The sequence below is a fragment of the Podarcis melisellensis genome, assembly GCF_964234715.1.
Source record: "Podarcis melisellensis genome assembly, chromosome: Z".
In the NCBI taxonomy this organism is placed as follows: Eukaryota; Metazoa; Chordata; class Lepidosauria; order Squamata; family Lacertidae; genus Podarcis; species Podarcis melisellensis.
This window is the reverse complement of record NC_138547.1, coordinates 2,919,434-2,943,298: the sequence shown is the minus strand read 5'-3', so window position 1 is coordinate 2,943,298 and position 23,865 is coordinate 2,919,434. Positions and strand designations below refer to the sequence as shown.

Genomic DNA, 23,865 nt, shown 5'->3' with positions numbered 1-23,865 from the left:
TCTTGCTAGGTTGCATGATATGGCCTTGGAGACTGACTCCCCCACCCCCAATCCATCCAAACTATTTAGGTTGAAAATACAAAGGCCCCATTTCATAGCTAGTGACTCTTTTGAAAGACTGCGGAGCTATCCAGCTCTCCTCCCAGAGGCCAGCCATCAGGCTGGTTGTTTCCAGCCAAGTTTCCCTCCTTCTCTACGCTCCCCGTCCCCTGAGCCTGGGCGTCTGTGTCTGAAGAGAAGACAAAAGCGCCTCTCTGCGCTTTTTCTGGGGTTCCTGCTTGGGCGCAGTGGTGTGAATGGCTTGCCTCTAGCGCCTGGGGAAGGGGCATGATGCAAATTCTCCTCTACACAAAAGGCTCTTTGAGGGAAGGAGGCTGGGCCAGCAGGAGATTGATCTTGAGGAAAGCCATGAACTTGAGGAAATACAGTAGATGTTTCCCATAGAATGTCAAATGCCAAGGTAGGGGGTGTGACGGCGCAATGGCCCTTTTCCCCCTGGCGCCATTGGACCTGTCCTCTCACTTAAAAACAGAGTGTGCACCCAACTACAGTCCCACAAATTCCCACAGACTATCTCAGATTATCTTGGGGGGGGACTTGTGTAAGGTAAAATTTAATAATTAGGAGTCTCAGGCAGGATTTGTTCTAATAAACAATAATGGTTTTATTTAACAAGGAAGTTTATGACACGAGTAGATAACACTTAGGATACTTCAGTTTACAATGTTATTTCACTTCAAGGTTTTCTCGGTTGTAATACTTTGGTTCTTAACTTAATACTTTGGTTCTTAACAAGGTGGTACTTTTTGTTGGTTGCACACCCCTTTGACAACCCTACTCCTGAGGTACTCCAAGTAATAGACCCAAGGTTCCACTGGTTTGGGAGTTTTCTCTTACTAGAAGAATCTCTCCCCTCCTGACTGGAATGACACCTAAGTAGACTGTCTCTTTACAGTTTCTACTTCTCCTGACTCAGCCTCCCAGTTAATTCCTGGCCTATTTCTCTCACAGGACACCACACACTGTCCTTCACACTAAGCTCAGAGACTCCTTTCTCTAGCTTGTGATATTTTCCTCAGAGTGGATGTTTCTACCCAGAACCAGCTCTCACTCCCTATCACTACAATGCACTCTCTGTGGGACTGCCCTTGAAGACAACTTGGAAACTTAACTTGGTCCATAATGCAGCTGCCATATTGCTGGGTGGGCTTCCGTTTAGATTTCATATAACCCCTGTTTTTAAAAAGCTGCACTGGCAGCCAGTTAGTTTCTGGGCCCAATCAAAGGTGTTCACTTAGTGTTTAAAATCCTAAATGACTTGGGCCCCAAATATCTGAAAGCCTACCTCCTTCCCTGCAGAACCTGTTAAGTTGTGGGTGAACACATCAGACGACACAGCGATTCTTCAAACAGCTCTTGTTTATTCACAAGCCAGAACAGAACTGAACTGAAGGGTTCAGCCAGCCTGCTTATATAGAGCTCAACTACAAAGCAAGAGTAACAACTTTCTGTAACTATCCAATCACTGAACGTCGCTTTCAATTCCTTATTTGCATATGCGGACCTGAGTGAAAACTATCTACAGAATCCCCCTGCTGGCCCAGGGTGAGAACTTCAGTACATAACAGAACCCTTTAGGTGCTAAGATTGGCAGTTCTTCCGCCCTCAGAGATTCAGAGTGGCAGTGACCCAGGAGAAGGTCTTCTCTGTGGTGGCCCCAGTAGTGGAGCTCCCTCCCTACAGAGACACGCTTGGCACCTTCATTACATAGCTTTTGGCAAATGCTGAAGATGTGCCTCTGTACCCTGGCCACTGATGCTTAAGGTACATATTCTTAAAACTTACAACTTGCGGTTGTAAGCTGCTTAAATCTGTTTGCAGTACAGTACTGTGTTTTTTTAACATAGTAACCTGTCCCGGGATCTTAGGATGAAGGGCAAGTAATTAGTAATAATAATGATTCAGACCACCACCCTGGTTCATTCTGATCAGTAATGGTGGAAGAGCTGACCCATTGCCACTGCTCATCTTCCCAGGTAGCGCTCCAGGTAAGAAGGGTGCTGGCTGTGGCCCTGGGCACCCAGTAGGCCCCACAAGAATGCTCCAGAATGTTCTAGAACCACCTTGAATGTTCTAGAACATCTTGCAGCCTGCAGGGCTCTCCTGGCAGACGTGCACCACTTTCTGGAGTAGATGAACCAAGGGAGAAGTAGTTTTCCTGAAGTTTGAAGGCCTTTGGGCATGGGTGGGGAGGTCTCAGTGGCAGAATCTGGCCACTTACTAGCCCTGATCTGTGTTCTCTCCTCCAGTGCTTAAGCCTGGCATCCTTGCACTCTGGTAATGCTTCTTGCTTTTCTGGATGGTGAAAAGAGATGTTTCCTGTGCAGGGTGAAGTATGCTTGAAGCTTGTGCAGAAGCTCCTGACTTTTGCTGGAATTTAGCATGTTGTAGAAAGGTGAAAGGCACATCCATTGCTCCACCTGCTTTTGGTTCTGACCCTGCCTGTCACTGGCATATGGCCCCTCAGAAGCTTGTTCATGGGGGAATGTGGCCCTTGGGCAGCATAATTCCCCACCTTGGGACATAGGAAGCTGTCAGTCAGCTGGCGGGGAGGGCTAAAAGCTCTGTCCCCTGGAAGGGACCTGCTGTTTGCAAAGCAGGCACGACAACAGCCAGCCTTGCAGGGCTTCTTCACCCATTTGGCAGAGCCGGCAATGAAACCTGTTCATTCTCTCTCCCTCCTCTTTGCAGCACCTGTCTCTGAGATGTGTGAAATGGGGCTGGTCTCTCCTGAGCCCTCTAGCCTGACGCCATACTATGGGGAGATGCCGGACGCTTATTGTCAAGATGACCGCTGGCAGAGGTTGCGCACGGCTGTCAGGAAGCTGGAATTCTGGGAGAACTTTGAGGCGGAATTGATCGGCAGCGGCTTCTTCTCCAAAGTGTTCAAGGTATGACTGACGCGAAATGCAGCCTTTGCAATGCTTTGACACTGGCTTAAGCTTTTAGTGCAGGTTCACCCTCAGGAGTGCAGGACACTTGCAACCCTTTGTGCCTGCTTGCCTGCCTGCCTGTGCTGCCTCTTCAGTACAGCTGCCCTGTCAGAGAAGGGAGAGAGTGTTACTCTGGCAGCCTTTTTTGTGCTGCTGTAAAACAGAAACGGGACGCGGGTGGCGCTGTGGGTTGAACCACAGAGCCTAGGTCTTGCTGATCAGAAAGTTCGAATCCCACGACAGGATGAGCTCCCGTTGCTCAGTCCCTGCTCCTGCCAACCTAGCAGTTTGAAAGCACGTCAAAGTGCAAGTAGATAAATAGGTACCTCTCCAGCGCGAAGGTAAATGGTGTTTCCGTGTGCTGTTCTGGTTCACATGACCCAGAAGCTGTACGCCGGCTCCCTCAGCCAGTAAAGCAAGATGAGCACTGCAACCCCAGAGCTGGTCACGACTGGATCCAATGGTCAGGGGTCCCTTTACCTTTACCTAAAACAGAAACCTGTTGCAGCCTGGAGAGGGCAGGTAAGGCTGTACTGTGGTGGTGGTGGTGTGGAGCATCTGTTTTGTGTGCCAGGGGTGTCTATGTGGTGGGGTCCCAGGCTTAATTCCCTGCATCTCCCAGTAAGGCTGAGAGAGAGAGACCCCCTGCCTGAAGCCCCACAGAGCTGCTGCCGGTGAGAGGACACAGTGAACAAGACTGACTGGTGGCCTGACACGGATAACACAGCTTCTTGTGTTCCTAGACTGGGGTAGGCAACCTAAGGCCCAGGGACCTGGATGCGACCCAATCGCCTTCTCAATCCAGCCCACGGACGATCCGGGAATCAGGAGTTTTTTACATGAGTAGAATGTGTGCTTTTATTTAAAATGCCCCTCTGGGTTATTTGTGTGGCATAGGAATTCGTTCCTCTTCTTTTTTCAAAATATAGTCCGGCCCCCCCACAAGGTCTGAGGGACAGTGGACCGGCCCCCTGTCCTAGACCTTTACTCAAGCCTGTGTGCATTAAACCCACAACTTAACAGTGGTCAAAGAAGCTCAGCCGGGTTTCCTGAGAAAAGGCACAGTGCAGTGTTTCAGACAAGGAAGGTCAGCTGTAAAAATTGCCAGTCTCCTGCCAGCTTTCCTGATGCAAGCAGATTTGGAAGCATAGCACATTCTCTCCATCCCAGGCACCCCCTCCCCTGGCAACTGGCAACCATGAGCTGGTTCCCAATCCGTCATCCCCACCTACTCACTGCAGCCTCCTGACTCTCTTGTTCCTCCCACTCTTGCAAATTGTTGTTGTGATAGTTACTATCTCCTTCCCCCTCCCTGCGCACACACACACACACACACACAATTTTCTTGCAGCATTTCTTTCCCTCTCTCTCCTTTCTTGGCGCTCTGTAGAATCCCAGCAGCCAGCAAAGCTGGAGACATCTCACTGTAGAATGAAACCGTTTTAGATAACATGAAGGATTCCCAGGGATCCACTATGAAGCCTTTGTTTAGAATAGAGGGGGGCGTGTCTCTCCTTGGACATAGGTGAAATTATGTTTTCTCATGCTGAGGGCATCGTCCTTCTAGTTTTATAATGCCCAGTGATGAAATAGCATTTGGTGTTTGGGTTTGTATAGCATCCAGGAGAGCTGATCCCTGGGGGTTAATCCATTGGTTCCTAAACTCTTTTGGGCTACTACCCCCCTGGTTCCATAAACCCACCTGATAAAAAGCATTGGTCAGAACAACACAGTAAAATTTGAAACGGTAACATGCTCGTGTATTCAAAATCCAATTAAAACTTAAGTTTAGCTAACAAAACTGATTAACTTGATCCAGCGACACCAGCTTCTCAGAGTCTGATAGTTACTTAGCAAGAGTCTTGTTCCCCACCCCTGAAGTAAAGGTTGTAGTCCTCATTCTCAGCCTCCCTCGTCCGCTTGTGTGGAGTCTCTCCTTAATGGGAGGCGGTGGTGGGGAAGCGCTCAGCTATTTATTTATTTGTAGGAGTTTCTAAACTGCTCAACACATAAAAAATACCACAAACAGATCCAGTCAAACAGACCCAATTGAAAGTGCTTCACTTATATCAGACACGTCCAACAGGTAGATGGTGATCTACAGGTAGATCACTGGACGTCTGTGGTAGATCACTGGCTCCCCCCGAAAAAGCTTAACAACTTTGACCTGAACCCCAAAAAGGGGGGTAGATCACTGCCAGTTTTTAACTCTGTGAGTAGATTGCGGCCTCTTGGGAGTTGGACACCTGACTTATATCACTAAGATAATATCTTCACAATAGCCCCTGCCCTGGTAGATTAGCCTGAAGCTGGTCTAAAGTAATGACAGGAATTTCCCTCCAACCTCCCAGTGAGTTTGTGGTGGAGGTGAGGTGGTTGTGTTGTGTTTCTGAATGTTTTATTGAATTTATAGTAAGATGTCATTGACCAAGGACACGGCCAAATAATGGTATCATTGAGTACAGTACCAAGGCTTCAGCTATCCACAGCAGAGCATGCGTGATGGAGGTCGGACATTAACGTCACTTCTGTTTATGTTGTTGCACCACCTCCCCCAGTTTCTGCTCATAAAGCCCTCATCCGAGCACAGTACGTAGACACTTGACAGGTGGTTATAGCAGGTCTTTAAATGCCAAATACTTGGTGCAATATCCAACTGACCCCGCTATTCCGCCAGCCTGGTTAAAGCATCAGCCTTGTTTTGAGCTGGCTGCCTCTTCCTCTGAGAGCTGTGAGTGTGTAAATCCCTTTTATTCTTCACTAAAAACAACTGCTGAGCCACAGTGCTGCTGGGCTGGTTAATAGCCAAAGCAAATGAGAGGTTTTTGATAGTTGTTTACTCAGTTACAAAGCAAACTAAGTCTCTTAAGATGTTTGCCAATTCCTTGCAATTGCCTGGAGCCTGCAGCTCTCTATTTTAAGGCTGGCTGGTCTTTTACACCCAGATGTTCCAGGGGAAAACCTGAAGATCTTGAAGATGCAAACTGCTGCTCCCTAATACACAGAATTCCAAGGAGATATCGTATGAGTTCTATTTGATAGATTGATTATATTTGTGGATGGGTAAATATTATATATATATTTCCCCCCACAAGTTGTGAGGAGGTGTGTGTGAATCTGAACTTATGATATGGTTTATATCTTTAGATCATGGCATAAGTATAAGATTGACATAGCTCTAATGTGCCATGAGACACCCCCCCCCGTGATGAGCTTTGGTGACCCTGGAACAAGCCAGATTCTGACCGCCTGCTGAAAGGCATTTGGGCATATCCTGAGTTCACCTGTAAAAAGGTAAAGGTAAAAGACCGCTGACAGTTAAGTCTAGTCGTGAACGTCTCTGGGTTTGCGGCGCTCATCTTGCTTTATTGGCCGAGGGAGCCGGTATACAGCTTCTGGGTCATGTGGCCAGCATGACTAAGCCGCTTCTGGAGAACCAGAGCAGCGCACGGAAACGCTGTTTACCTTCCCCCCGGAGCAGTACCTATTTATCTACTTGTACTTTTTGGTGTCCTTTCAAACTGCTAGGTTGGCAGGAGCTGGGACTGAGCAATGGGAGGTCACCTCATCTTGGGGATTTGAACCTCTGACCTTCTGATTGGCAAGCCCAAGAGGCTCAGTGGTTTAGACCACAGCATCTGTGTGGCTAAGTGCAGGATATTCAACTCCTCCGTAGGCTCTATTTGCATAATGGTGAGGTGATTTGAAGGCAGATAGCAGACAGGGATGCCTAGTTACAGGTAGGTAGCCGTGTTGGTCTGCTGTAGTCGAAACAAAATAAAAAAAAATCCTTCCAGTAGCACCTTAGAAACCAAGTAAGTTTGTTATTGGTATGAGCTTTCGTGTGCATGCACACTTCTTCAGATACCTAGGGATGCCTAGGTTCAGATAACTATTACAAGTCTTTCACCCTTTGTTAAACAAATAGGGTGGCTAGTTTAACGATTTCTCACTATTCTGGGGCTAGCAGTGCAAAATTTTAAAGGAACATTCCCTTCTCTAAGCTGAGATTGATTTATAGGGCTTGGATCCCCATATTGCATTCCTCTTAAGCGTCATCTATTTTCAGCTCTAGGCCCTTCTCCCAGGTAAGTGTAAAAGCTTATAATGGGTCTGCCTAGATATATCAAGAAGTTCCTGTAGAGAGTTGGGGGGGGGTTGCCTTTCACAACTGCTAAAAATAAAACCTGTGTGCTCAGATGCAGTGTACCTCTGGATAACTGTTACAGGGGGGAGAGGACAGTGAAGAAAGTTGTTGTTGTCTTCAAGCCCCGAGGTTTCTAATAGGCCATTGTGGGGGAAGCCCACTGACCCCATAGTTGCTTTCAGTCATCCTGACCATTGGCTCTGCTGGCTGGAGCTGATGGGAGTTTGAGTCCAAAAACTGGAGGGCACCTAAAGCAGTTGCTCCCAAAGTAGGCAGTATCCATGCTCTGGGGACGGGGCGGGCCAGTTGGTGGGATTACCTGTGGAGTGAGGCAACAGCTTCCACTGCAACCTTTTCTTTCCTGAATCTTAATGCCAAATTGATTGAATTCCTGATGACTTCCGACTCATTGTAGCCCAGTGTGGGAGCACTGATATTCCACTGAGCACAGAGAGAAGCAGATGGTGGGTGAGAGAATCTGGAAGGCTTCCGATTATGGGTGCCAAATACCCTGAACTGTTGGTCTAGATTAGACATGCCTTGAAAGTGATTAAGAGGAGGCAAGGCATGGTGGACATTAGCAAATGGCAGCGCTGTCCTCAGCAAAACATATTTTATTAGGAAGAGGCGTATGGAGCTGAGTGAAGATTTCCTGTATTGCCTGTTTGCAAAGGTCACTCCACAATTTTGTATCCATTAGAGGCGGCATAGTGACTGTTTTATGGAGCTGAACAGCTGAGCTGCCCCCATCAATCTTGTTTTGAAGCTGGGAATGTGGAACAGCCAAGGTAGCGCACAAAGAGGGATGCGGGATGCGATAAAGGTCAGACCTGCGATAGAAGTGCTAAGCAGGGCTATTAGTTAATTAAAAGGCCTTCACAAATCAACAAGGAACCCTTTTAAAGTGTGGCTGTGGATTAATCTGAAATCTGCATATGTCAGTTTCAGTAAGAGGACCTCACAAATTCTGGCACTAATTATTGGAAAGAGAGATATGCTTTTAACATTTTTTTTGTTTTTGTTTTCATTCCCTAGCCCAGTAATGCCTCAGAATTCACATTAGTGTACCCTTAGCACACAGCTGCACTGAGTGTAGAATTACTCTCGGCCAATAAATAAAGCTTTAGTTGATTTAATCTAACACTCCCACTTTCTGAAATTGCAGCTCTGGCACTAAAAGACAAATGAAAATTTAGCTGCAGCAGATATTACCTGCTGAAGATAAAGGAATCGTGCCCACTAGAAAAATCAATATGTAAACATGAGATCCTCTAGAGGTAAAAAAATGTAAGGACAATTTCCTTTCTTTAGTTAGGTTTTAAAAATGTTAAATAATGTAAAACAGACCATTCACCCCCAGCCTATGAATGGCTGTGGATAATACAGGAAAAAAGGAATATGTGCAGAGCCTGACAAACTAAGGTTCACTGGAAATGCAGTCTGTCTTTCTAGAAAATAAGGCGTATCCATGTCAGTGGTGTTTTTGTTTCTATAGTCTTGGTTCTAATTTCTATTATACAAAAAGTCTGGAATGTATCACTGAAGTCCCCATCCCCTGTTTTTGTCTCTGCTTCAATATTTCTTACCAGTTTTCTGCTGGTACGGTTTTGTTTTATGCTTGATTGTGCCTCTTAATAAAATTCCTTATAATACTATAAAGAAAATATATGTATAGAAGCCCCCACCTGGAAGCGTTTTTGGTGGATTTCAGCAGGCCTTGTGTATAAAGGTCTCTTCCAATTAACCCAGAGCACAAGTGTCCAGCTAAAGGGATGTGATAGCACTACTCCCTTCTGCCTTGGTCAAACCTCATCTGGAGTCCTGTGTCCAGTTTAAGAAGGATATTGACGAGCTGGAAGGTGGGGAGAGGAGGGTGACCAAGATGATGGAGGGTCTGGAAGCCAAGCCTTATGAGATTGGTGCAAAGTGTTGGTGCTGACCTTTAAAGCCCTAAACGGCCTCGGTCCAGTATACCCGAAGGAGCGTCTCCACACCCATCTTTCTGCCCGGACACTGAGGTCCAGCACCGAGGGCCTTCTGGCGGTTCCCTCCCTGCGAGAAGCAAAGCTACAGGGAACCAGGCAGAGGGCCTTCTCTGTAGTGGCACCCGCCCTGTGGAATGCCCTCCCACCAGATGTAAAAGAGAAGAACAATTACCAAACTTTTAGAAGACATCTGAAGGCAGCCCTCTTTTAATGTTTAACAGATTACTGTATTTTAATACTTTGTTGGAAGCCGCCCAGAGTGGTTGGGGAAACCCAGCCAGATGGGCGGGGTATAAATGATAAATGATGATGATGATGATGATGATGAGGGACAGTTGAAGAAACTGGGAATGTTTAGCCTGGAGAAGAAGAGACTGAGAATTGACAGAATAGCCATCTTCAGACACACATGCAAGATGGAGCATGCTTGTATTCTGTTGTGCCAGAGGGGAGGATCCAAACCAATGGATTCAATTGCCAGGAAGATTCCAATTAAACATTTAGAAGAACTTTTTGATGATAAGAGCAGTTTGACTGTGGAATGGACTGCCTTGGAAGGTGGGAGACTCTTATGCCTTGGTAGGTTTTTAAGTGGGGTTTGGATGGCCATCTGTCAGGTATTCTATAGTTGTGATCCCTGCATTGTCAGGGTTGGACTAGATGACTCTTGGGGTTCCCTTCGAGCTCTATCATTCTATGATTTTGTTATCCTTAGCTTCTACGTCATGTCCTTTGCTTGTGCTTTGGTACCTTAAGCCTTAAACTTTGTTTAAGCTGTTTCCATCTTACTGAGCAAATCACTACTACGATAGGGAGGGTAAAGTGTCAACAAAGGGCCTCTGTTTGATCTGATAGCTTGATCAGAATGATCCAGCAGGTACCAGCTTAATTTAGGTTCACCTCCAAGTGCCAGGGTTTTAAAGGAGCCATCAAGGTGATGTGACGTTATACCAAGGAGATCCTAGTATGGTTGTTTTAAATTTTGTTTGCTCTGCAGGGCTGCCTAGAGATAGGGAAAGACAAAGACCTCATCTTCACTAGGAAGACACACCGATGTCTTAAGTTAAGTTGTGGACTTCCCTGTTGCAGGCCATGTCATGAGCCACTGGCTTAGATGGCTTTAAAATGAGGTTGAACAGATTAATCGAGGAGTATTATCTGTGGAAATAACAACAACAACAACAACAACAACAACAACAACAACAACAACAATAATATTTTATTTATACCCCGCCCTTCCCGGGGTATAATACTAAGGTAGATGGGTCAGCAGTCTGACTTGGAGGTATTATTACTATTACTATTAATCCTGCCAAGTCAGATAATAATAAGTGGCAATTTAATTTACATACTACTTAATGCCTAGGTGGCTTCTAAGCAGCTTGCAAAACAGAAAAACAATTGCACAACATTATTTAAAAACAGAATTTAAATACAACCCTTTACATCAGGGGTCACCAAACCTTTTCAGCAGGGGGCCGGTCCACTGCCCCTCAGACCTTGTGGGGGGGCAGGACTATATTTTTTAAAAAGAGAATGAATTCCTATGCCCCACAAATAACCCACAGATGCATTTTAAATAAAAGCACACATTGTACTAATGTAAAAACACGCTGATTCCCAGACCGTCTGCGGGCCGGATTTAGAAGGCGATTGGGCCGGATCCTGCCCCCGGGTTTTAGGTTGCCTATCCGTGCTTTAAATCCTGCTTCCGGGCCTATCAGGGGCACCTGGTTGGCCACTGTAGGAAACAGGATCATAGAATCGTACAGTTGGAAGCCAACCTGAGAATCATCTAGCCAATCAGCTAGAATCAGCTATGATTAAATGGGCACAGGATATTGGTCATGATATTATGTTTGCGGACTGGGAACAGTTATGGACCACCGGTATTAAATTTACGGCATGTAGTGCCTTGAAAGAGAACATAATGAAAATGATCTATAGGTGGTACATGACCCCAGTCAAGCTTGCAAAGATCTACCATTTGCCCAATAACAAATGTTGGAAGTGTAATGAGACTGAAGGCACCTTTTACCATCTTTGGTGGACCTGCCCAAAGATTAAGGCCTACTGGGAAATGATCTATAATGAAATTAAGAAAATCCTTAAGTGGACATTTGTAAAGAAACCGGAGGCTTTTCTCTTGGGCATGGTCGGCCAACTGGTACCAAAGAAAGATAGGACATTCTTTATGTACGCAACTACAGCAGCAAGAATCCTGTTGGCAAAGTATTGGAAGATGCAAGAACTACCTACTCTGGAAGAATGGCAGACGAAGGTGACTGAATATATGGGACTGGCAGAGATGACCGGCAGAATCCGTGACCAGAGGAAAGAGACAGTGGAGGAGGATTGGAGAAAATTTAAAATATATCTTAAAAATTACTGTAAAATCGTGGACTGATAAGATGTTAAGGGGAAAGAAACAAAGAATTACAGCTGTAAATGTTAATCTTAAGTAAATCTAAAAGAGACTTGATTAAAAATTGACTGAAGGTGTCAGGGAACTGACATCTAAAGCGCCGGAGGCGCAAAGGCTCACTGAGGGTGAGAGAGCAGTAGCAGCGGAAGAGGGAACCAGTAGAGGGCGAGCAAGAACTCCAAGGGAAAGTGAGTCGGAGGGATGGCTCAGAGACGCTTCAAGCGAAACCAGTGGGGAGGTCTCAGGACCTCCTATAGGGACACCCACACCTCGACGGAAACTGTCACGCCGAGAGGCCAGACGACGTGTTTCCGTTAAGGAGCTTTTATGTTGGAAACATTTCCGAAAGCAGCCACTTTCGGATTCTACTAGTGATTGACGCAGCCATGCTGGAGGGGCTCCGTCACAGGCAGAGGTTTGAAAGCCTGATCAAACTCTGAGGGACTTGCATTTTACGCACAAGCAGCTCATCGTCCCATCACAGCAATCCGAAAGTCTCCGAAAGCCAGCTTGTGCAGGGAGAAGCATCATGAGCAATCCAGCCGGAACCGGGGAAGCAGGAGCAGCTGGAGGAGGTCCAAGCCTGGAAGAAAGGTACAGGGCGTTGGAGATCCAGTTGGCGCTGCAAACGGCGAGGCTTGAGGAGAGGAGGGCTCAGGATGCAGAAAAGGGAAAGGAGAAAACCACCCCGCTCGCCAGAAAGGTGCCAGGATTGGTGTAGAAATTCGGGGGGGATCCCAGGAACTATCATGCCTTTAGAACAGAGATGCAATACGCTCTAAACTTGCAGTTTGATGACTTCCCCGATGAGGAATCGCGAGTGGCGTATGTGATTGGCCATCTCGAATCCGGGGCGAAAGATTGGGTTAGACCCCTGATGGCAGCGAATAATGAGATCTTAAAGGACACGAGGAAGTTTTTTCGTGCCATGGACCTGATGTTTTCCAGCGATATTGAGCAGGGGGTGGTGCGAAGGCAGTTAATGGCTTGCCAGCAAGGAAGCAGATCTGTCCGTGAGTACTGGACTGAATTTACCATGTTGATTCACAAATTGGGGTGGGACCTATCGGCGGAGCCCATCCAAATGCTTTTCGAAGAGGGGCTTTCTTCAACCGTCAAAGATGAGCTTTCCCGGGGCCCCAGGGCGGAGTCTATGGACCAGTTAACCAAATCTGCGCTGGCCATAGGAGCGCGCCAGGAGGCGAGGGCTATGGAAAAGCGGGAAGGGAAAGGAGACCGTTGGAGGGAGTTCCGCATTCCAGACATTCCAGAGCCACCTTTCCCGCCGGCAGAGCCGATGGAAGTTGGAACAGCGCGGGCGCGCGCAGTTTCAAATCCCAGTGAAGGGCGGAAAAAGGAGGGAAAGAGCGCCAAGAGATGTTATCTCTGCCAACAGCCAGGGCACTTTGCCAGAGTTTGCCCACAAAGAAAGGAATGGCAAGGGATGGCAGGAGCTGTTGGGGGAAAGGAAGAGGAAGGCAAGGAGCAAGTAAAAGCCAACGCCTGGCTGCCACCGTTGGGGCACAGCAGCCAGGCCAAAGAGCAATGAAAGTGCCCATGCCAGAACCCCCCAGACCCGCTTTAGTGATAGAGGTGTTACTAGAACTGCCAAACGGACACCCACTAAAGGTCAAGGCGCTTTTGGATTCAGGCAGCTCCTGTAATTTCATGAGTAAGGAGTTTGCAGCTGAGCACCAGATACAGACTATCCCTTTAAGTAACCCCTTGCAGGTGACTACGATTGACGGCAGAGAGCTGTTGGGGGGAGAAGTTAGCCAACAGACTGTCCCGATGATAATGAGAGTGGCAAGGCACACCGAACAGATAGCGTTTAATGTGGCCATCCTGGGAGGAGCGCCCATCATTTTGGGGATGAGCTGGCTGGCGCTACACGATCCGCTAGTGGGCTGGCATCAGAGGGTGGTCTCCTTTGGGTCAGCGCATTGCCTAGAACACTGCAAGGAGGGGAAGGTTTCGGGAGGAGACAGAGTCACCCTAGCGGGGATGGAAGTGATGGACAAAGGGAAGGTGCCCCCGCAATACGCAGATCTGAGCAACGTATTCAGCGAAAGGGAAGCAGACAAACTGCCACCGCATAGACCCTTTGACTGTCAAATCAACCTACTCCCAGGGGCCCAACTCCCAGTAGGCAAGCTGTACGCCATGTCAGACAGGGAGATGCAGGAGCTGAGGGAGTTCATTGACAAAAACTTGAAGCGAGGTTTCATCAGAGAGTCCCGAGCGGTGGGGGGCAGCCCAGTGTTCTTTGTGGACAAAAAGAACACAGACAAACCGAGACTGGTGTGTGACTTCAGGGCCCTCAATGCAGTGTCGGAGCCCCTGGCTTTCCCTATGCCCCGAATTGATGACATTTTGACCAGAGTAAGGAAGGGAAAGATTTTTACAAAACTGGACCTGCGGGGGGCGTACAATCTGATACGCATAAGGAAGGGAGATGAATGGAAGACCACCATGTTTACCCCGTTGGGAGCCTTTGAATACCTCGTTATGCCCTTCGGTCTACAAGGGGGCTCCGCGTGTTTTCAAGCTTTTATAAACCACGTTCTGGGACCTTTGCTCTACAAGAATTGTGTGGCCTTTTTAGACGACGTGTTGGTGTATTCGGAAAATGAGGAACAGCATGTGAGGGACGTTCGAGAAGTGTTGGGCAGGCTGCAAGCCAACCAGCTGTGGGTGAAACTGGAGAAGTGCCAGTTTCATACCAAGGAGGTGGAATTCCTGGGGTACCGCTTGTCAGACAAGGGATTGGCCATGGATCCAGGCAAGGTCCAAGCGGTACTGGAATGGAAGACACCGAAGACCAAGAAGGACGTGCAAAGATTCTTGGGATTTGGGAACTTTTATCGGAAGTTCATCAAGAACTTTGCCCACTTGACGGCGCCCATCACCGACTGTCTCAGCAGCAAGAAGAAATTTGTTTGGACGGCAGAGGCGGATCGAGCCTTTGAAGAACTGAAAAGGGCTTTCGCCTCGGAAGAACAACTTCTGCATGTGGATTTACGAAAACCCATGAGAGTGGAAACAGATGCATCCGACCGGGCGGTAGGGGCGGTCCTTCTTCAACCGGGGAGGAGTGCGTCGGAGTGGAGACCGTGTGCCTTCTTCTCGCGGAAGCTGAATAAGTCCGAGAGGAATTACACGGTGTATGACAGGGAACTACTTGCCATTCACGAAGCATTCCGGAGGTGGAGACATTTATTAATTGGGGCACAACACAAGGTGCAAGTGTGCACCGACCACAAAAATTTAGAGTATTGGAGAACAGCTCGAGTGCTCAACCAACGACAAGTGAGATGGGCACAGGAATTCTCCAAATTTAACTTTGAGATTTGTTATGTGCCAGGCCCAGAAAACGTCAGGGCGGACGCGCTCTCACGCAAACCAGAATATTGGGAAGGGGAGGGGGTGATCGAAGAGAGACATGTCATCCCGGAGGACCGCTGGGTGTGTGGGGCGGCGATGGTGGGGCAACGAGAACTGGTGGAGGAAACGGAAAATGATGAATATGCCCAGGATAAGCTCAGAGGTCTCAGGGGGGAGGGCGAGAGCCCCGGAGGTTTTGAGGAAAGAAATGGGGCATTGTATTACAAAGGGGCACTGTATATACCCGAAGGTGAATTGAGGGGGAGAGTACTCAAGCAGTTGCATGATAGCCCCACGGCGGGACATTTTGGGCAACACAAGACCATGTGGTTGGTTACCAGGGAATTTTGGTGGCCTAAGGTGAGGGAAGATGTAAGGGAGTATGTAAGAGGGTGTGACCAATGTCAGCGAGCCAAAGGGGAAAGAAGGGCGCCGGCAGGGTTATTAGAACCTTTACCCACACCAGAACGGCCTTGGGAAGCGATATCAATAGATTTTATGACGGATCTGCCAAGGTCCAAGGGGAAAACAGCCATCATGGTAGTAGTAGACCTGTTAACTAAGATGTGCCACTTTGTAGCATGCTCACATGCAGTCACAGCGGAAGAAACGGCGAAGTTGTTTGTGGAACATATCTTTAGGTTGCACGGGGCTCCCTCGAGGGTGATCTCAGATCGAGGCAAACAATTTTCTTCCAGGTTCTGGAGGAAGCTCATGAGCTTGTTACACGTGGAAGTCAATTTTTCAACTGCCCGGCACCCTGAAACCAACGGGCAGGCGGAAAGGGGAAATGGCATTCTTCAACAATATCTTAGGTGTTATGTCAATGACAGAGAGAACGATTGGGTCGAAAAGTTGGCGTTGGCAGAATTTGCCTACAATAATGCGGAGAATGTGTCCACAGGGATGAGTCCCTTTTTGGCTAATTACGGGTGTCACCCCAGGGCATTTCCAGGGGAAGGAGGGGAGAGATGGAGCGTCCCAGCGGCTGAACATTTTGTAGAAGAGATGGAAGCCATCCATCAGCAGCTCCAGCTCAACTTAGAAAGGGCTAAGGCACAATATAAGAAGCAGGCAGACAAGAACAGAAGGGAAGGTGAAACCATAAGGGTGGGGGATCAAGTGTGGTTGTCAACCCAAGGGTTGCCGTTCAAAGGGGGTTGTAAGAAACTGAGGCCCAGAAGATTGGGACCCTTTGAGGTGATTCAGCAGGTCAACCCGGTAGCTTTCAAACTCCGATTACCCAATCACATGAAATTGCACCCAGTGTTCCACAGGTCGTTACTGTCACCATACAGGGGAGGAGGTGAAGGGGAGCACGTCAGGGGACCAGCCTTGGAAGAGAGGGAACGCCGCAACCATGTAGCGGAAATCCTCGATTCCAGGTGGAAGGGAAATCAGGTGGAGTATTTAGTGGCGTGGGAAGGGGAACCGGAGTCAGAAAACACCTGGGTAAGTGCGCAGGAAGTCAATGACGAGGTTTTAACAGAAACGTTCCATCAAAGGTTCCCGAGGAAACCTCAGCCGATAGCAAGGTTTAGGAGGGAGTATTTCGGCACCACCGATGAGGAAGAGGAAATGGAAGGGTTCGCGGAGTCGGAGTTGGAAGAGGGAGTGGACTCTGATGACGAAGAGTACCTAGAGAGTAGGAACAGCAACAAGTGGAAGGAAGTGTTCGCGACGTCGGAAGATGAGGGAGGTTCTTTCAAGGGTTTTACCTCCTCACCGCCAGTAGGAGAGGAGACGGGAGGGGGTGAAGGGGGCCCTGGAGGGGAGGTGGATGTCAGGGAACTGACATCTAAAGCGCCGGAGGCGCAAAGGCTCACTGAGGGTGAGAGAGCAGTAGCAGCGGAAGAGGGAACCAGTAGAGGGCGAGCAAGAACTCCAAGGGAAAGTGAGTCGGAGGGATGGCTCAGAGACGCTTCAAGCGAAACCAGTGGGGAGGTCTCAGGACCTCCTATAGGGACACCCACACCTCGACGGAAACTGTCACGCCGAGAGGCCAGACGACGTGTTTCCGTTAAGGAGCTTTTATGTTGGAAACGTTTCCGAAAGCAGCCACTTTCGGATTCTACTAGTGATTGACGCAGCCATGCTGGAGGGGCTCCGTCACAGGCAGAGGTTTGAAAGCCTGATCAAACTCTGAGGGACTTGCATTTTACGCACAAGCAGCTCATCGTCCCATCACAGAAGGGTTGCTAAAAAAGAAAATAGTAAAATAAGGATGCGGTGAAAGGGAGGCATGGGGAAGTCAAATTTTGTTGTATGTTTTTGATATATGTGTTTTGTTTTGTATTGTCTTTTGTATGTTAAGAAAACTAATAAAAATTATTATAAAAAAAGAGAGAATCATCTAGCCAAACCTCTGCAATGCAGGCTTATGCAGCTGTATGGGGACTGAACCTGCAACTTTGGTTTTATCAGCACATGCCCATACCAACTGCAGGGTGCTAAAATAGGGACGTAGGAGGCTGCCTTATACTGAGTGAGACCGCATCAAGCTCAGTACTAGGAACATGAGGAGATTCTGCTGGATTAGGCCAATGGCTCATCTAGTCCAGCATCCTGTTCCCACAGTAGCTCACCCAGATACCTCAGTGGGAGACCAGCAAGCAGGATTCAAGCACTAGAACACTCTCTCCCCTCCTGTGGCTTCCAGCAACTACGATGCGATAATATTTATTGTCATTGTCCCATACAGAACAACGAAACTGAAAATCTACACCAGACATTCAGAACCAACAAGCCTTCTATCCCAGCTATCCCAGCCTGGTTAACCCCCTAAAAACTCTGATACCCCATAATTAAATACAAAATACTCCCACAGAGACTACCTTAAAGGTAAAGGTAAAGGGACCACTGACCATTAGGTCCGGTCGCGGACGACTCTGGGGTTGTGGCGCTCATCTTGCTTTATTGGGCGAGGGAGCCGGCGTACAGCTTCCAGGTCATGTGGCCAGCATGACTAAGCCGCTTCTGGCGAACCAGAGCAGCGCATGGAGACTACCTTACACTGCGTTTAAAACCAAAATCGCATTTGGATAGAAACTGTTTCTCAGGCAGCTAGTCCTATACAGTGGTACCTCTGGTTAAGTACTTAATTCGTTCCGGAGGTCTGTTCTTAACCTGAAACTGTTCTTAACCTGAAGCACCACTTTAGCTAATGGGGCCTCCTGCTGCCGCTGCACCACTGCTGTGTGATTTCTGTTCTCATCCTGAAGCAAAGTTCTTAACCTGAGGTACTATTTCTGGGTTAGCAGAGTCTGTAACCTGAAGCGTATGTAACCTGAAGCATATGTAACCCGAGGTAACACTGTATATAAGTTTATATAAAAGTGGGCTCAACACACACCCCTGTGGCATCCCTGTATTCATGAGATCCGCAGAGACATGGGAACCCATCCTGACCCGTTGGGAATGGTTTGATAGAAAATCTAATATCCACCTTCACAAAAGTCCCAGGTCTAATAGTTTGGGCACCAATCTATGCGGAAGAATAGTATTAAATGCAGAACTAGTATTCAAAAGCATTGTTGCCTCCAACTGTGGAGCACAGCCACTTTGGGTAGTAGCCATTGACTGCCCTCTCTTTCATGACCCTGTCTCCCCCTTTTTAAAAGTCATTCAAGTTGGTGGCCATCACTGACTCCAGTGGGAAGGAGTTCCATACTTTGACTATGCCCTGCAATCTGCATGAATAAGTACTTTCTTTTACCTGTTCTGAATCTTCCAAAAACTCACAGGTTGCCCAAAGCCCTGGAGGCAAAGCAATGGTGGTGAAGATCTACAAGAATGACGCAGACCAGGAGGGGATCGTACGCGAGATCAGCTTGCTGCAGAAGCTCTCCCATCCCAACATTGTCAGGTGGGTCTCTGGGTGGCAGGTGACCAGGGGTGGCTCCCCCACTCGCCTTGGTGAGGCAGTCGCCTCAGGCGGCAGGCTGGAGACAACTGGGAGGGGCGGCAGATCCAGGGCCCCAAGAGCATGCCTCACACTACCTTCTGTGCTTGTTTCCCATGGCCGTGGTCTAGAAAGAGCGGGAGCGATGCTTCGGCCACCTGTTCCCTTTGGCTTCCTTTTTTCTCCCTTGCTGCTTCCAGGATGTTGGTTCTTCCCTGAGCGACCTCTAGCTGCCTCAGGCTGAAAGCAAAGAGTAAGGTTACCGTAACTTCTGTCATAGAGTTTCAGTATGCTGATGACAACTTAGTGTGCGCGCGCTCAGAGGATGACATCCAAACCATCCTAAATATCTTTGCAGAAGCTTACGAAAAGCTTGGCCTATCACTCAACATTCAAAAAACCAAAGTGCTGCACCAGCAAGTACAAAATAATCCTTCTGGCAGCACCACAAATCCAACTCAATGATGTAATGTTGGAAAATGTCAATCACTTCTCCTACCTGGGCAGTTATCTTCCCACAAGGGCCAACACTGATGCCGAAATCCAGCATCGCCCTGAGCTCTGTGAGCTTTCTCCCAATTGAAGTATCATCATTCTTGTTCTTGGTTTAAATGACCTCGTGCTAGACAACAAAAGGGGAAATGTCATGATGTAATAATAATAATTTTATTATTTGTACCCTGCCCATCTGGCTAGGTTTCCCCGGCTACTCTAGGCAGCTTCCAACAGAACACTGAAAACAGAATAAAACTTCAAACATTAAAAACTTCCCTAAACAGGGCTGCCTTCAAATGTCTTCTAAAAGTCAGATATGTGTGTATTTCCTTGACATCTGATGAAAGCGCAGTGAGGGAACTGCCAGAAAGCCCTCAGAGGTGGACCTCAGTGTCCGGTTGAACGATGGTGGTGGAGATACTCCTTCAGGTATACTGGGCCGAGGCCATTTAGGGCTTTAATTATCAGCACTAACACTTTGAATTGTGCTCAGAAATGCACTGGGAGCCAATGCAGATTCTTTAGAACAGGTGTTATATGGTCTCGGCGGCCGCTCCCAGTCACCAGTCTAGGTGCCGCATTCTGGATTAGTTGTAGTTTCCGGGTCACCTTCAAAGGTAGCCTCATGTAGAGTGCATGGCAGTAGTCCAAGCAGGAGATAACCAGAGCATGCACCACTCTGGCGAGACAGTCCGCGGGCAGGTGGATCTCAGCCTGCGCACCAGATGAAGCTGATAAACAGCTGCCCTGGACACAGAATTGACCTGCACCTCTATGAGTAGCTGTGAGTCCAAAATGACTCCCAGGCTGTGCACCTTGTCCTTCAGGGGCACAGTTGCCCCATTCAGAACCAGGGAGTCCCCCATACCTGCTCGCCCCCTGTCCCCCCCCAAACAGTACTTCTGTCTTGTCAGGATTCAACCTCAATCTGTTACACCCCATCCATCCTCCAACTGCCTCCAGTGACTCACACAGGACCTACACTGCCTTCACTGATTCTGATTTGAAAGAGAGGTAGAGCTGTGTATCATCCACATACTGATGAACACCCAGTCCAAACCCCCTGATGATCTATCCTAGCGGCTTCATATAGATGTTAAAAAGCATGGGGGAGAGGATGGAACCCTGAGAGACCCCACAAGTGAGAGCCCAGGGGTCTGAACACTCATTCCCCCCCCCCCACTTTCTGGACACAATCCAGGAGGAAAAAGCGGAATCACTGTATAAAAGTGCTTCCAGCCCCTCTAGGTGGTCCAGAAGGATGTCATGGTCGGTGGTATCAAAGGCTGCTGAGCGATTCAGCAGAACTAGAAAACAGCTTTCACCTTTGTCCCTAGCCTGCAGGAGATCATCAACCAGTGAGACCAAGGCAGTTTCAGTCCTATGATGAGGCCTGAATCCCGACTGGAAGGGATCCAAATGGTCCACTTCTTCCAGGCGTGCCTGGAGTTGTTCAGCAACCACCTGCTCAATCACCTTGTCCAAGAGTGGAACATTTGAGACTGGGTGATAGTTGGCCATATTGGCCGCGTCCAAATATGTTTATTTAAGAAGCTATTTAATGACCACCTCTTTCAGTGGGTCTGGGAAGGCTCCCTCACAGAGGGAAGCATTCACCACTCCACAGAGCCCATCACCTAGCCCTTCCCAGCTCGCTTTTATGAGCCAGGATGGGCAAAGATCAAGGAGACAGGTGGTTGGTTTCACTCATCCAAGCAGCCTGTCCACATCCTTGGAGCTAACAGATTAGAATTGATCCCATGCAACTTAACCAGACAGGACTCTAGCACTCTCCTGCCCCGGCCCTGCTCCCATGGTGGAGTCTACCTCTTTCCGGATCTGAGCAACTTTATCTGCAAAAACTTTGCAAAATCGTTGCAGGAGATCTTGGAGTCCTTACCAGGCCCAGATAACACAGGTGGTTCCGTTAAATTGCAAATCACCTGAAAGAGTGTCCTGCTGCTGTTTTCTGCAGATGCAATAGAGGCAGTGAAGAAGGTCCTCTTTGCCGCCGCTATCGCCACTTGGTAGGCTCGACTTTGAGCTCTAACCCATGTCCGGTCTGATTCAGAATGAGTTATCTGCCACTGGCGCTCTAGCCATCTCAGTGATGATTTCATCACCCTCAGCTCCAGGGAAAACCACATGGCTGTCCGGGCTCCATTCAATCGGAGAGGGCACTTCGGAGCCAAACAGTAGATAGCACTGGTTGACTCCTCATTCCAGTAGGCCACCAGGGAATCAGCTGAAAGGCCATCAACATGGGACAAAATATCCCCTACCACTTTCTGGAAACCATTTGAATCCATTAAGTGGTGGGGGTGAACCATCTGAATCAGTCCTACGTCCCTGCAGAGGGGAAGGGTCACAGAGAAGTCCAGTTGCACCAGGAAGTGATCTGACCATGGCACTTCTTTTGTTTCACTTTTACTAAGTGTCAGATCACCACATTCATAGAGGTGAACACCAGGTCCAAGGCATGTCCGTGACTATGATTTTTGTACATTATATTCCCTAATAAAGGTATCTTGGGATCTGTGTGAAGGGTGAGAAGCTGTATCCCATTCTGGAGGTAAGGAACAATTCCCCCAGTGATTCCTCTTTACTGTTGTTATGCCTATAAATATACAAGCAGTAACCATAACATAACAAATTATTTCCCCATGATGGTACTGAATGTTAGGCAGCCCTCAAGACTTGAACCCTTTCCAGTGAGTGCTGGCTGAGGGATCCACTTATTCTTTCGGTGGTGGGCTCCAGATAATACTGTCATTCCCACCCAAGAGTCATCTTGTTCTTTTAGGACTAATGTGATGGAAGCTTCCACTAGAGCACCAGCAAACAACAAATCCCTGCACATAGAAAACTAGCAAGTAGAGCATTTCTGATTTACTAGCTTTCTGTGTGCGAGGATTTGTTTCCTTTTTGGACTAGTGGAGTGGTCTGCCATGGGAACCCTTGCAGGCAAACTGAAGAGGAACACTCCAGGCACGGGTTGCTGTTGGTGGCAATTTAACCTTGGTCCGTGAACAGCCTGCTTTGTTTGGCTGGTGCTGGGACCAGTGTCCCTTCCAGCCTCTTATGGAAATGATAATGGGTGTCCCTCTTCAATCCTCTGCTGGTAGTATGTGAATGGCGGGTGCCTGGAAGAGCTGTTGGCCTGCAAAGATGTCTCTCTCAGCTGGAAGGAGAAAGTGGACCTGGCTTCAGACATCACCCGGGGGATGGTCTATTTGCACTCCAAGAACATCTACCACCGGGATCTCAACTCCAAGGTAAGCTAACTGGAGATCCCCTCTGGGCAGGGGCAGTCTACCTCTTAAGGACCAGTTGCTGGCTGTGATGGTTGGTGCCCACTGGCACTGTTAGGGCAGAAGACAAGCAGGTTGTCAGAACCGGAGGCAGATCAGGCAGGTGGGGGTTGGCAGTGCCCCTTGCATCCTAACGAACTAGGCTCCACTGGTTGCCGGGCAGCAACAGCAAGGGAAGGTTGTGGTCTTTATGCCCTCTTGTGGACTTGCCAGGGCGTTTGGTTGGCCACAGTGGAAAACCGGATGCTAAACTGGGAACTTACTCCAAATCAGGACATTCACCCATCTAGCTCAGTACCAAGGATGGAAGAAAAGCCCTGCTGGATCAGGCCCATGGCCCGTCTAGTCCAGCACCCTGTTCTCACAGTGGCCAACCTGTGGGAAACCAGCAAGCAGGACTTGAGCACCAGAGCACTCTGCCTTTTCTGTGTTTCCCAGAAACTGGGATCCGGAAGCATTGCTGCCCCTGACCATGGAGCCTAGAGTGCAGCCATCGTGGCTAGGAGCCACTAATAGCCTCAACCTCCATGTATTTGTCCAGTCCTCTTTTAAAGCCGTCTCTGTGGGAGGGAGGGTGTTCCATAGTTCAACACTGCGCTGCATGAAGAAGGACTTTCTTTGATCTGTCCTGAATCTTACAACGTTCAGCTTCATTGGGTGTCCACAAGTTCTTGCATTAGGAGTACTGTATATTCCAGGGGTCAGCAAATGTTTTCAGCAGGGGCTGGTCCACTGTCCCTCAAGCCTTGTGGGGGGCCAGACTATATTTTGAAGGAAAAAAATGAACGAATTCCTATGCCCCACAAATAACCGAGATGCATTTTAAATAAAAGCACACATTCTAATCATGTGAAAACACCAGGCAGGCCCCACAAATAACCCAGAGGTGCATTTTAAATAAAAGGACACATTCTATTCATGTAAAAAAAAGCTGATTCCTGGACCGTCCGCAGGTCGGATTTAGAGGGCGATTGGGCCGGATCCGACCCCTGGGCCTTAGTTTGCCTACCCATGGTCTATACCAACTGGCTGCAGTTCTCCTGGAGAACCTAGGCATTGAATCTGAGACCTTATGCATGCAAAGCGGATGATCGGCTACTGAACTTCTGGCCCTTCCTGATTAGACGAGCCCTTGGTCTCTAAGCAAAGGCAGTTCTTTATGCTCTTCGGAGATTTTGCAAATTATTTTACATTTTGTATTCATTTCATAAAATTTATATGCAG

General features: G+C 48.2%; 1 protein-coding gene across 1 annotated transcript in view; it reads left to right on the top strand.

Moving 5' to 3' along the window:
- The first annotated feature begins 1,075 nt into the window (after positions 1 to 1,075).
- LOC309361536 (dual specificity testis-specific protein kinase 2-like) overlaps positions 1,076 to 23,865 on the top strand; it is a 32,436-nt gene continuing 9,646 nt past the window's right edge. The window contains exons 1-5 of the mRNA XM_081896654.1: positions 1,076 to 1,203; positions 2,752 to 2,951; positions 18,678 to 18,799; positions 21,854 to 21,902; positions 22,456 to 22,605. Of these exons, the coding sequence (XP_081752780.1) occupies positions 2,766 to 2,951; positions 18,678 to 18,799; positions 21,854 to 21,902; positions 22,456 to 22,605 (507 nt within the window). The 5' untranslated portion in view covers positions 1,076 to 1,203; positions 2,752 to 2,765. The remainder of the gene's footprint in view (positions 1,204 to 2,751; positions 2,952 to 18,677; positions 18,800 to 21,853; positions 21,903 to 22,455; positions 22,606 to 23,865) is intronic.